Source organism: Podarcis gaigeae (assembly GCF_964106915.1).
Source record: "Podarcis gaigeae genome assembly, chromosome: 16".
Classification (NCBI taxonomy): domain Eukaryota; kingdom Metazoa; phylum Chordata; class Lepidosauria; order Squamata; family Lacertidae; genus Podarcis; species Podarcis gaigeae.
Genome location: NC_139693.1, coordinates 19,644,510 through 19,657,794, shown reverse-complemented (window position 1 = coordinate 19,657,794; position 13,285 = coordinate 19,644,510). Strand labels below are relative to the sequence as shown.

Genomic DNA, 13,285 nt, shown 5'->3' with positions numbered 1-13,285 from the left:
GAAAAAATGAGTATTTTGTAAAAGATGCTTCGTGTAATATGAGATAACCCAGTAGAGCAATTTTAATCAAATTCTGAGATGCAGCAGTTAATTTAAAAAAAAAAAAAATCTGTGGTGATCTGTTGTGGAACAACCCCATTGAAGAAGATAACAGTGGTTACTCAGACCTCATTGCTGGTTGTGAAGGGCCCCCCATAGCAGTTTAAGCTTCACAGCCCCCCAAGTGTAGGTCCACCAATGCCTTTAGTTTGTGAGGAAGAGCTGTGGCTCATTGGTAGGGCACCTGCTTTGTACGCAGAAGGTTCCACCTTCAACCCCCAGCATCTCCAGGTAGTGCTGGAGGGACTCCTTGGCTGAAACCTCAGAGAGCTGCTGCCAATCAGTGCAGGCAATACTGAGCTAGATGGACCAATGGTCTGGTTTGACGTAAGGCAGCTTCCTATGTTCCTATGTTTTAAAGGAAGGGCTGTAGCTCCATGGTGGGGGATTGTGTGATGAAGAAGGGTCTGAAGTTCTGGAAAGCTGCCTTCAGTCCACGTAGACCATAATGAGCTATGGTCAGACTCAGTATAAGGCAAGTTTCTATGTCCCTATGTTTAGAGATCTCCTTGTGGCTGCCCTCAAAACACCCCAGGAAGCTTTTCCATAGATCTCTCTTTCGTCCAGGAGAGCGCACACTGCTCTTTTAAAAGTGTGCTCCTAACCCATGGATGCAAACAGAGGGCCATCCCAACCTCTGCTTAAAAACCTCCAAATGGTCTCCCCTTCATCGGTCAAGGATACTTTAGCTCTGGTTCCTGCCTTTCAGGGGGTTGGACTAGATGACCCTTGGGGTCCCTTCTGACTCTAGCATCTATGACAGGAGCAGAGCTCTTTAGGCTTACATAGATCTCTTCTCCTTGCTCCCTTGCCCTTGGAAGTTTCCCCATCCCAGTTTTCATGGGCAAACACAACCGAGAGTCATTGCCTTCAGGAGGTAAAGAGACTTACACAGGATGAACAGGTAGAAAGCAAAAATGCACACACAGTCAGCACATCTCTTAAAGCGTTAGCAATTCCAAAGTGGCATCGCTTAAACCTCTAGCTCCAGAGACACCAGGAATTCCAAACTGCTTTGTGTTTTTTTTCCAATCTGCAGCCACGTTTAAAAGTTCCTCTTTTCTGGGATCTCTTCACCCACTCCCTTGCAGCCAGATTTGGCAAGTCCGTTTCAGGGCCTCTTCCCACCAGGCCTGCAGCCAGACATATTGGAGTGCGGTGGCTTAATGAGGTGGAAAATCTTTGCGGAGTTGCTTCTTAAGTGAGCAGTTGGCATGGATATTGCCTGCATGCTTTTCATGAGGTCTGCACGACTAAAATGAGACTTACCCTCACCTCTTAAGAAAAAGCAAGATAGAAATTCAGAACAGGGGCCTGGTAGTATATCCCTGGCAGGATATACTGCACCCACAGCTCCCCTCCACCCCCACTGTGGCTCTGCAAGTGGGTGCAGAATTGCCTGTGCAAAGCAGGGCGAGACAAGCCAGCCTGGATTGTCTATTAATTGGGATTTGTTCTCAGCAGCAAAGTCAAATCAAGCTACTAAAGGGAGGCCTTGAATAATAGCACAGCATGGCTCATAACAAGACATTAGGAGACATGTCCTCCAATAAAATACTGATTTGCAGGCACAGTAATGAGTCTTGCACATTGCTACTGTTCCGGCAGGACTTGCGCACCAGGGGGGAAAAGCCCCCAACCCTCTGTTCTAGAATCCTTTGCACTGTGGCGAGTTTACCTGATCTGCACTAATTTCGCCTTAAATGCTGCAGTATGATCAAAATCATTTAGTAGATTGCCATGGGGTGATGAGCCAGTGTGGCGTAGGGGTTAGGGTGTTTCACTAGGACACAGGAGACTAGGGTTCGAATTGCTACTCAGCCATGAGGCTCACTGGGCATAGCTGTCAACATTTCCCTTTTCTTGCGAGGAATCCTATTCAGAATAAGGGAATTTCCCTTTTAAAAAGGGAAACGTTGACAGCTATGTCACTGGGTGACCTTGGGCCAGTCACTAATCTACCTCACAGGGCTGTTGTGGGGATTAAATGAGGAGCCAGAGAAAACTATGTACACCACCGTGGGCTTCTTGGAGCAAGGATGGAATACCAATCCAATAAATCACTCAGTAAATCAATGAGTTCCCACGATGCAGATTACAATGATTTAAAAATACATTATTAAAATATGTTGAAACAAACTACAGTCAAGAGAATAGGATGGATCCATATCTCTCTCTCTCTATCTATCTATCTATCTATCTATCTATCATCTATCATCTATCTATCATCTATCTATCTATCTATCATCTATCATCTATCTATCTAAAGTTCATAAAAATGTAAGGCTGTCATGCCACAGTTTGTGTGGCTGCCGATCATGTAAGAAAGTTAGTGCTACCATATTATAGCAATAGTTCCCAAGAGCCACAAACACCCACACCCCGAGATCTGCCATCACACAAGTTCCCTCGATGTTCAACCGATAATGTGCCGCACATCTAATAAAATGATTTCCATGTCGTTAAAACATGTTTTCTTTGCCTTGAAGGGGACATAGAGAGGGAGAAAAAAGAGACACAGCAAAGGACCTGTTTCATCTAGAGAAGTTTCCCCCTAGAAGGATCAGGCTGGTGTCTCACCCGGCAGAGCCATAATTAAATGGGAGATAGTAAGATGTGCAAGAGACCTAGCGGCGCCTAATTAAGCCTGGCTTTCCCGAGACCAGCTGCTGGAGGCGAACCACCTTCTCCAAAAGCGAGCATCATTAGTGACATGAATGGGATGGGGGGTGGGAGGAGCACCATGTATCGCAGCTTCCATATTGCCAGAGGGCCCCTTTAGCAAGCCCAGGGGAGAGGGCTGCCTTTAATATTTCATCAAAGGCTTCCATGTTTAAACACTGTGTTTCCTTTTATGATTGTTTAATCAACGCGACAGCAGGACCTTAGAGCTGGGAAGCTGTTTACACTTTCGCGCGAGATCCAATACGGTTTTGAAGACGGAGATATGCTCCCACGAGGGAACTCTCTGGAAAAGGAGCCTGACTTTTCAAAGTTAGACTGGAAACGCGGGTTGCGGGTCTCAGCTGCCCCATCGCAGAAACATGGGAGGCTTCTTTTATGGGGAAGGGTCATGGTTCAGGGGAAGAGAAGGTGCTTTGCATGCAGCAGGTCCCAGGTTTGGATTTGGATTTGATATCCCGCTTTATCACTACCCGAAGGAGTCTCAAAGCGGCTAACATTCTCCTTTCCCTTCCTCCCCCACAACAAACACTCTGTGAGGTGAGTGGGGCTGAGAGACTTCAGAGAAGTGTGACTGGCCCAAGGTCACCCAGAAGCTGCATGTGGAAGAGCAGAGACGCGAACCCGGTTCCCCAGATTACGAGACTACACCATCCCCCAATGGCATCTCCAGGTAGCAATGGGAGAGGTGCCTTACCTGAAATGTTTGAGAGCTTCTGCCAGTTTCTGCAGAGCAGTGGCGGACCTTAGGGTCCCAAGTTTCAGCAGTGAACAGTTCAACACCAAAATTCAGCACCCTCCCCCCCAATCCTCTTGCCTTCCACTCTGCATAATAGTTGCAGAGCCCCCTGTGGCACCCCCGAGACTCTGCACCCAGTGTGACCGAATCGGCTGCTCTGCCCTCTACGTGGAGACTTCTTGGCAGGGCTGGTCAGGGGGAGAGGGATGGGGTGAAGGTGCTGAACTGGATGCTGGGGGAGGGCAAGGAATCCACCAACAGGTGTCCCCACCCTGCTGGTACTGGACTACCTGGTGAATGAGGATGAGCCGCCTGAAACAGGCCCCGGCCCTCTCCCTGCTGGCGACATTTCCTGCCCAACTCTGAAAATGGGCCACGAGCTGCACTTCCTATCCTTGGAGAGGCTTATACCTTTAAGAAAGTGGAAGATGAGGAGAAGAATAAATAATAACGTTTAAAAGCCTTTGGATCACCTTGTATTATTATAAACAAGATGCCTGTCAAGCAGACCTCCCAGATGCAGAAAACATGAATTAAGTCACAAGCAATCTTGGAAGATACTGAAGAAGAGATGGGGATTTAATGTATTTTTAATCTTTTGTTGGAAGCCGCCCAGATGAGCAGGGTATAAATTATTATTATTATTATTATTATTATTATTATTATCCCTGAATGTGGCTGTTACCTGTATGCCAGCTATTATACATCAGCTAACTGATGGGTCTTTTCCATGCTTTGGGTTGTATCCAATGCTAGTCCTACTCAGAGGAGACTGCCAATCATTTTCTGGGTACAGTTCAAAGGGCTGGTTTTAAAGGGCTCAGGACCCCGTACCTCAAGGCCCGCCTCTCCCCATATAAACCAACCCAGAGCCCCCTGCAATCATCACTGGAGGCCCTTCTTTGTATGCTACCTCCACAAGAGATCTGGAAAACAGGCCTTTTCTGTGCTGGCTCCCCATTTGTGGAATGCTCTCTCAGCGAGGCTTGCTTGGAGTCATCACTAGATATATTTAGGCGCTAGGCAAAAACATTCCTCTTCTCAGAAACCAGAGGCCTTCCTTTTGGGTATTGTCGGCCAGAAGGTGCTAAAGAAGGACCGAACATTTTTTATGTACGCAACAGCAGCAAGGATACTCGTTGCTAAGCATTGGAAAACCCAAGATCTACCCACGCTGGAAGAATGGCAGATGCAACTGACAGACTATATGGAATTGGATGAAATGACTGGCAGAATCCGAGACCTGGGAGAAGAGACGTTGGAAGAAGACTGGAAGAAATTTAAGATTTATCTACAAAAATATTGTAAACTATATGAATGTTAAGGAGGATGCTAGAATATAAACAACTGGGCACCATTGAGATAGAGGAAGTGATATATGAAGATATGTTAAATTTAAGAAAAGATAAATTTTTGGAAAAATTTTAAGTTATATTTAATTTTTTAAGATTTGAATAAAGGATATCAAAAATTAGAGATATAATATTGGAAAATTAGATAATAAGAATCGAAATAAGGGGATAAATTTGCTGGAAAAAATTTTTTGGCTAGGAACGCAGGAGCGGGAGATGTGAGGGAGTCCAAAGAAGTTGAGAAGACTATGTTAAAAGATATGTTATATTGTATTGTTTATTGGAACTGTAACTAAATTAAAAAACTGCTAATAAATATATTATAAAAAAAAATGCCTCTTCTCCCAGGCTTTGGCTTACTAAACAATTTATGTCCTTTTAAACTGGGAGGAGGGTATTGTTATTGTTTCTTACCACGTTTCCTTTCCAATTTTTGTATTTTTTGTCGTAGACCACCCTGTGATCCTCGGATGAAGGGTGTATAGAAATTTACTAAACCAATAAATAAATAACTGTAATTAAACAAGAGGGGAAGCACTCAGTGATCACAACCCGAGAATGTCCCTGTTAGATTGGGGACGATGCAATAATTTTACACTTTCGACTTTGGAAAGGAGGCTGGGACTGATGGAAAAGCAGGAAACCCTGCAGACCAAGATCAAGGCATCAAGCACACCGTCTTAGCCAAGCTGGCTCATCAAGCTGTCAAGAAGGAGACCTTGGGTGTGCTTTGCAGGGCTCCACAAGGACAAGCGATGCCTCTTAGCCAAAAGAGGACTCGCAATTTGGTGCAAACAGGCCAAAGGGGAATGTTTTGCACTCTGCAGTCCTTGACAGGCCGGGAATTCTTGGCAGAGATGCTTTCCTTTGGAGACTGAGAATGCTGGAGACTGACACGACACCTGGAACCATCTGTTTATTTAAAAACATGCCAAGTGCGTGACGGGTGAACCCAGGTTAGTCGTGCCATTAATTTCAATGGGTCTACTCTGAGTATGACTAAAAAGGGGATGTGACCCATTCTTTCCAAGGCACATGGTCAACCAACCCAGTCTTGTGGGCTTGCACAGGATCAGGGGAGAGGCACTGAGTCCTTCTGTAGTCTGGTCTGCAATCCTTACCTTATCCTAGACCCATCACCATCACCACCCTGTTTCCCTTTCAGGATCCACCCCCCTCTTGTCCTTCCTTTCCTTACATCTCCCCATCCTTTCTCTGGCTACCTGATGTTTTCGAGCTCCAGGAACAAGGAAATAGTGCAGGCTGGAGAAAGTTCCACCCACCAGCCGATGCAGTTAAAGCCCGGCTCTTACCTGACCTTCCCGCTAGTCACAGACAAATAATAGCAGGCTAGAGGGAAAGTCAGATAAGAACTTTTTTTTTAACATCTCGGAACACCAAGCCACACTTACGTCTGCATCTGTTCTTGCTGAAAACTAATTAAAATGAATGCCAAGCATGCACATGGTTATTCCCTTGGGGGGGAACCTACCAAGCATTCTACTGATTCCCTTCCCACCCCCCAAGGAATCCCTACATCAACTTGTTTGCAACTTCTGTAAAATGGACAGAAACTTTGCATTGCTATCGGAGAACTTGTCCTGTGTTAAGGATCTTTGCAGAATGAACCTCAGGGGACACTGCTCTGCCAGAGGCAGCAGAGAGGGGCAAGCCCCTGGGACCAGGACTGCTGCTACCTCCAAAGCTTGAGGCTCCTCTGTGTTCCTCCTCTGAAGACTGCCTCTGAGAGGCTTCCCAGCTCTTCCAGCACCTCTGGAATACAGATTTGACCCAATTTATGGAACGCTAGCTAAAAAAACTGGTTTGGCTGCCATCTATTTAAATGTGATGCCATTGTTAAAGCAGCTGCACAGACTGCTACTACCGAGCCAGGTTCAAAACCTTGAACAACTTAGGTACATTGTACCTCAGGGACCACTTGAACCCTCGTATCCCAGCTCAATCAATAAGATCATCTGCAGGAGTGTCGCCAGTCATTCCCCAAGTTGGTGAGGCTTGTTTTGTAACAACAATAAACTGAGTCTTTAGTGTCGTCGGCCCAGTCCTGTGGAATGCTCTGCCACCAGAGATCCAGCAGACGCCTTTTGTGCCAGCTTTTAAACACCTTCTGAAAACTTTTGTATTCCACTGGGCCTAGGCAGGCAATGAGGAACACATCCCCCACAATGGCCTGCTGAGATTTGTTTTAATTTTTTTGCTTTCAACTTTTTTAAAAAAATAAATAAATTATTTTACTGCATGGTTTCATGTTTTTATATTGCTGCAAACTGTTGTGAGATATTTCTATGATACAGCACTATATAAATATTTTAGTAAATACAGTGGTACCTTGGGTTAAGAATTTAATTCATTCTGGAGGTCCAATTAAGAGTTTGGGGGGGTTCAGTCTTGATAGAACCTTGGGTCCCTTCCAAAGCAGTTATCATGTATCTGTAAGGGTGGAATGTATAAGAGGAAACCAGCCCAATCAATTCCTTTGTCAATGTAATGGGTAAGACTGGCTAACTAAGGACCACAATTTAGCATATCCAAAGAAGTTGTTCTGCTGCCATAGAAACAAATGGGTGAGCCTTTTCCTAAGTGAAGAACAATAGGCCAGGGATGCTGGGTAGGTGAGAATTATATGCTGCTGGAAGCTGGAGACTATGAAGCATGTCTTGTTCTCTGCTGAAGATAAGCTGGACTTTGGGGTGCCCTTGAAAACCAAATGGGGAAGCAGGAACTGTTGGGGTGTTAATGCTGTGAGCCCCTCCATCCTATGCTCAGGCTGTATATATGTGTAAAGAAAAGCACATATCCTAAAGACACCACAGTCTCCTCTGACCTTCATGCCAAGGAAACCGAACCCTGGGTAAGTCCTCGGAACCAATGGAACCTCTCATCACTCAGAGATTGGGGTGGAGTGTAACAATACTGAAAGGGAAGAGAATTCCAGTCTGCTTCATGACTCACAGCTTGCCACAACAACCAGGCACCATTAGGGGGTCTGATCAACGAAGTCACGGTGTCCATAGCAATGCAAAACACATACAGGATGTCCTGTGCACCTCACACCACAGCTCATGAAAACAGCAGGCACAAATAGAAACGTTTCACGTATTGATTTAATGAGCTGAGCTAGAAGCCTCGGGAGGAAGACCAGCTCCCAGCTGAAGAAGATAAACACTCAGTGATTGTGGCCTGAGAATGTCCCGATTAGACTGAGGGCAATCCAGTCATGTTGCCCTTTGACCTTAGAAAGGAGGCTGGGAACTGACAGAGAGCCGAGCAGGAAACCCTGCAGACCAAGATTAAGGCATCAAGCACACAGTCGTAGCGTAGCTGGCTCATCAAGCTGTCAAGAATAAGACCTTGGATGTGCTTTGCGGATTTCCACGCGGAAAAGGAGCGCCTCTTAGCCAAGAGAGAACTCACAATTTGATGTGAACACACTAAAGGGGGGGTGTTTTAAATGCAGTTTTGCACTCTCTGGTGTTGGACAGGTGGGAAGTCGGGGCAACCTTTGCACAGACGCCTTCCTTTGGAGAGGCACATCCTGCTGTCTTGCAGGTTATCTGGAACCATCTGTTTATCTAAAGGCATGCAAAGTGTCCATCCCTGTGACAGGTGAACCATGTTCAGGGAGGGAGAGCCCTGGTGTTGTGGGGGCATTTGGGGGGGTTAGGGGGTGCAATGTCCTGGCCCATACCGGCTGCATTACTTGGACCAGGATTTTGTTTTCTGCTTGAAACATTAACATTAAAATCAGTACAGTACACAAGCAAGGCATGGGTTACCAGCACAGATGGCAATGGCTAGCAAGCTCAGATGTTGATCCAATGGCTGGCACGCTCCCTGGGCTCCTGTTATATGCTGCTTCTGGATGCAGAGGTGACATATAGCCATCATGAGCAGTAACCATTGATCATTTTATCATCTCTGAATTTGCTGGATTCATCCCTTTAAAATCCATCATAGCCCTATGGATGAGAATGCAAGAAGAGACCTGCTGGATCAGGCCAATGCCTCATCTAGTCCAGCATCTTGTTCCCACCATGGCCTACCAGATGCCCCAATGGGATCTCACAAGCACAAAAGCCCTCTTTCCCCTCCTGTGATTTCCAGCAACTGGCATTCAGAAGCATTACTACTCACCATTGTGACAAGTAAACACTGATAGCCTTATCCTCCATGGATTTGTTAGATCCTCTTTTAAAGCCATCCAAGGATGTCACTGTATCTTGTGGCAGTAAATTCCACAGGTTAGCTTCTCCTAGTGACGTTGCCAGTATCCTACCAGGAAGTGGCTCCTGATGCTTAGCCAAAGTCTGCTTCCCTGAAATTTCCACATTTGGGGCTATATACAACATTCCCTGTCTGCTAGCGCAAGAGTTTAAAGATTGAGTGACAAAGGAATCCAACGCTGCAAGGGAGAGATAGTTGTGCAACAGCTGGTTCTGGTTGTGAAGTATGTTGCACAACAATCTTTCTGTTTTCTCTTGCACAGCCGATTTTTCCATTCTGCAGCGCAACAGCTGATCCTTGTGCAATCTGCTGCACAACAACAGCGAATGCAACTGGCATTTGCTATGGCTGTTATTTTTAGCCCACAAATATTATCCAAATTATTATATGATTTACTGCATTGTTTTTAATAATAATAATTTTTAATAATTTTATTATTTGTACCCAGCCACTCTTTGACATTTCCCTTTCACTGGAATGCATCAAAATTAATTAATGATCAGCCATAGCAGACAGCAAGAAGAACAGTGCAGGTTTTAGCAGAAGCCAAACTGCAGCGGAATGGAAACAACGCTGATTGCAAGGAATCCAGGACGGGGTGGGAATTGCTGCTTCCTCCTATCCCTAAGGTGGTACTTAAGTGATACGGCTTACCTGGTGATGATAGCCAGGTGGGGAGGGCTCATGCAAGCCCCCATGAACAGCACCACATTCTCGTGCCGCGTCTGCCTGTATGCCATCACTTCCCTCTTGAAGGCTTTCAGCTGGTCCTCGTTATCGCGCTCAATGTCAATCAGTCGGATGGCCACCTCGCCGTGCCAGCGGCCGTGAAAGACCTGCCCGAAGCGGCCCTTTCCAATCAACTCGCCAATCTCCAGCTGCTCAAAGGGGATGTCCCACTCCTGGAGGAAGATGCTGGTCTGGCTGGCCTTGCGGGGGAAGTTGCGGGCAGAGAGGAGCGAGAGGTTCATCTCCTCGAAATCGTCCTCCGATTCTTCGTCGTTTCCCTGTTCATTCTGGGGGCAGGGAAAACAAGAGAGATTTGTTTTAGTGCAAGTGGAGGTGATATCCATCGTCCCTGTACGGGGACGACATTTACTTCTCAATCACCTGATGGCACAATGATGTCAGGTGACCCACTTTCATCCCATGTGTGTGCGTCACTTCAAAACTCTGGCAATCAGCTGATTGTAGGGCCTGGAAAAAGCTGTGCACAGGGATTTACAGGTGGCACAAATCAGTGGACTGGTGGTGCCTGAAACCCACTTTTTGGACTAGCCTTGTTTTTACCTGCCCTATGCCAGATGTCCCATACAACATCGGTTGTAGGAAATATGGGCATGGCTTGACCAAAATAGCCACAAGGGCCAAATGTGCAGCTCTGGTGGGCCTGATTACGCTCACATGCTGGAGGCCACCCAATGATGTTTTAAAGCAGGTATGAGGAACCTTTGGCCTGCCAGCTGTTGTTGAACTCCCATCCTCCATTGCCATTGCTCATGATCTATGGGGCTGACGAGAGATGCAGACAAGCAACATCTGGAGGGTCAAAGGGTTTCCCACACCTGTTTTCGAATCTATTTTATCTAGGATATCAAACGCTCCAACACAGCATCAGCTAGCCCTCAAGCTATGGATACCCGACAAGCCCTGAAAAAGCAGGCATATAACACCAAGGTCATGGATTTGATCCCCATATGGGTCAAATTCCTGCATTGCAGGGGGTTGGACTAGATGATCCATGGGGTCCCTTTCAACTCTATGATTCTACTCTCTTAAGATGGGCTTGGGCGTCAAATGTGTTGGTGATAGACAACCACAGATCACTACAGGTCAGGTAAGATGGCCCAGAGCATTTTGTGACTGTCAGTGGGCAGAGCATCAAGCTGGAAGGAGAGGCAGGCATTGGGTGGGGAAAACCCACAAAAGGCCACTGACTCCCAGGAATAGGGGGGAGCCCACCACATGATTCTCCTTCCTGTGTGGTGCAGGGTGCTCCTTCACAAGCGACTTCTTGGGAGAGCAGCCACTTGCAAAGGAGCAGGATCGGTGCCTGTGCTGAACACAGGTACCAATTCTGCCTGCTGCAAGGCTTTCCTTCGGAAGAGAAGATGCTTGCACAGGAGCAGCATCAGCACCTCTGCTGAACAGCTGTTCAGCACAGACGCCGATTCTGCCTGCTGCAAGGCTCTCCTTTGCAAAGGCACACCTGCAGAATTAAGCCCCCTGCTCTCGGTCAGGAGTGGAGGTGGGAGAGGTGATGCTGTACGTTTAATTAGGTTTAAAAAAAAAGCCTTGCCCTCAAGCTACTTTGGGATCAATTCAGGGTGGGGTGGGTCACCCTGATTCAGGACCCCTGAATTGAGGCCATGGGGTGGTCACCAGGTCCTTGTGTGCATCTTACCTCAGAGGTTGGTTCCACTTCAATTTGAAGTAATGGGTTTCCTTCCAGGCTGCAGAGAAAACCAAATGTTGCAAATTATTAAGACTTGAAAGTCAGAAGCACCAGGAGCAGAGGGAAAGCTACCTTCTACAGAAGGTCCATCCAGCTCGGCATTGTCAACACTGACCATCAGTGGGTCTCCAAGCAGGGGACATTCCCAGTCCAACTTGAAGATGCTAGGGGGTTGAGCCTTGGGCATTCTGCATGCAAAACAGATGCTCTAAGGGCTGAATTATTCCCACTTGAAAATCAATGGGACCAAATTTGTCATGAGTAACTAACTTGCCCTGCTGATGTCAACAAGACTGAAGGATGTCTAACTGAGGCTGCATCTGCACCACCATACATTGAATGCAGTATCATACAAGTTTAAACAGTCATGCCTTCTCCCAAAGAATCCTGGGAGCTATAATTTATTAAGGGTGCTGAGAGTTGTGAGGAGATGATCCTGCTTTAAATGTACAATGCAGATGGGACCTTGGTCTCCATGGCAAGAGTCATTAAGCTCCCCCCGAATTTTCTTGAATGGGGGGCTGGAGAAGGGTCACGGGAGATTGCCTCCCGTTGCAAATGAACAAAGGGCTGCAGTTTCTACAGCAAGTCACGTAAAAAGAATTATGGGATGCTGTTCTCTTCTTACGCCCTTCAAACAATCGAATGGGTCACTGCTCAAAGGCTTATAATACGAAGAAGGGAGGAAACACCAACCAAACAACCTTATAGACAAAATTATCCCTGTGTTATAATGCATGTCATCAACGAAGCACAGTTAATTTTGCCGAACAGCAACAATACGTTTGAAGCGCAGTGAAAATATAAATAGATCTGCAGGCCAAAGAGTCATTTCTTGTGAATCAGTTTGATGGGAGGCCAGACCCAATATGAGGTTGGGGCTTATCTCATAATTTCTCTTCCCTCTGCACGCTTCCCACCCCCACTAACAGAAAGGGCACTAGTTTTCTGAAATATGACATGTCCGTGATGAGGGTTTTCATCTGAAATGAAATGATTGTTTGACCCAGCCAGCCATACTGATGACTGGTGCAACAATGGGAAGATATGCAACAATTTATATAGGTATGGTTGATTGATTGACAAGCAAATTGTTTGCCATAATGACAGATGGGGTGTCTGTGGACAAAGGACATTTTTATCTCAAGGACTTCCGGCAGAATGAAACACGTCTCTCTATGCACAGAAGCCACATTCGCACCATACATTCAAAGCACTATGATGCCACTTTTAAACAGTTGTGGCTTCCCCCAAAGGATTCTAGGAGTTGCAGTTTGTTAGGGGCACCAAACGTTGTTTGGAGGCCCCCATTGCCCTCTCAGAACTAGTTTTTGCAGTGGTTTAACCTTCAATCCTTCTTCCCAGGGAACTCTAGGAACTGTAGCTCCAGGAAGCAAAGAGAGGCCTCCTAACAATTCTCAGCACCCATCACAAAACTATAGCTCCCAGGATTCTTTGGAGGAAACCAGGAATGTAGAAGAGGTAACCTAGTGCTTTCAATGTAGAATGTGGCCTGAGACACATTATCACCTTTGTCCAATAATGTAATGAAGGCCAGGTCCTGTCTTGTGGGAGGGAGTTCCATAGTATGAACTGCATAAAGAAGAGCTTTATTTTGTCTATCCTGAATCTTCCAATGTCCATTTTCATTAGATGTCCCTGAGAGATAGTATTATGAGAGAGGAAGACCATCTTTTCCCTATCCACTTTCTC

The 13,285-nt window shown here is 46.2% G+C and overlaps 1 protein-coding gene across 2 annotated transcripts in view; it reads right to left on the bottom strand.

The window, feature by feature from the left end:
* The window catches only part of KSR2 (kinase suppressor of ras 2), a gene marked incomplete at its 3' end in the record, with an annotated part of 199,297 nt that overhangs the window by 41,998 nt on the left and 144,014 nt on the right, over nucleotides 1-13,285 (bottom strand). For both annotated transcript variants that reach the window (XM_083717114.1, XM_083717113.1), the window contains 2 exons: nucleotides 11,522-11,570; nucleotides 9,772-10,133 (listed from right to left, as the gene is read on the bottom strand). In XM_083717114.1, coding sequence (XP_083573240.1) covers nucleotides 9,772-10,133; nucleotides 11,522-11,570 — 411 coding nt within the window. The remainder of the gene's footprint in view (nucleotides 1-9,771; nucleotides 10,134-11,521; nucleotides 11,571-13,285) is intronic.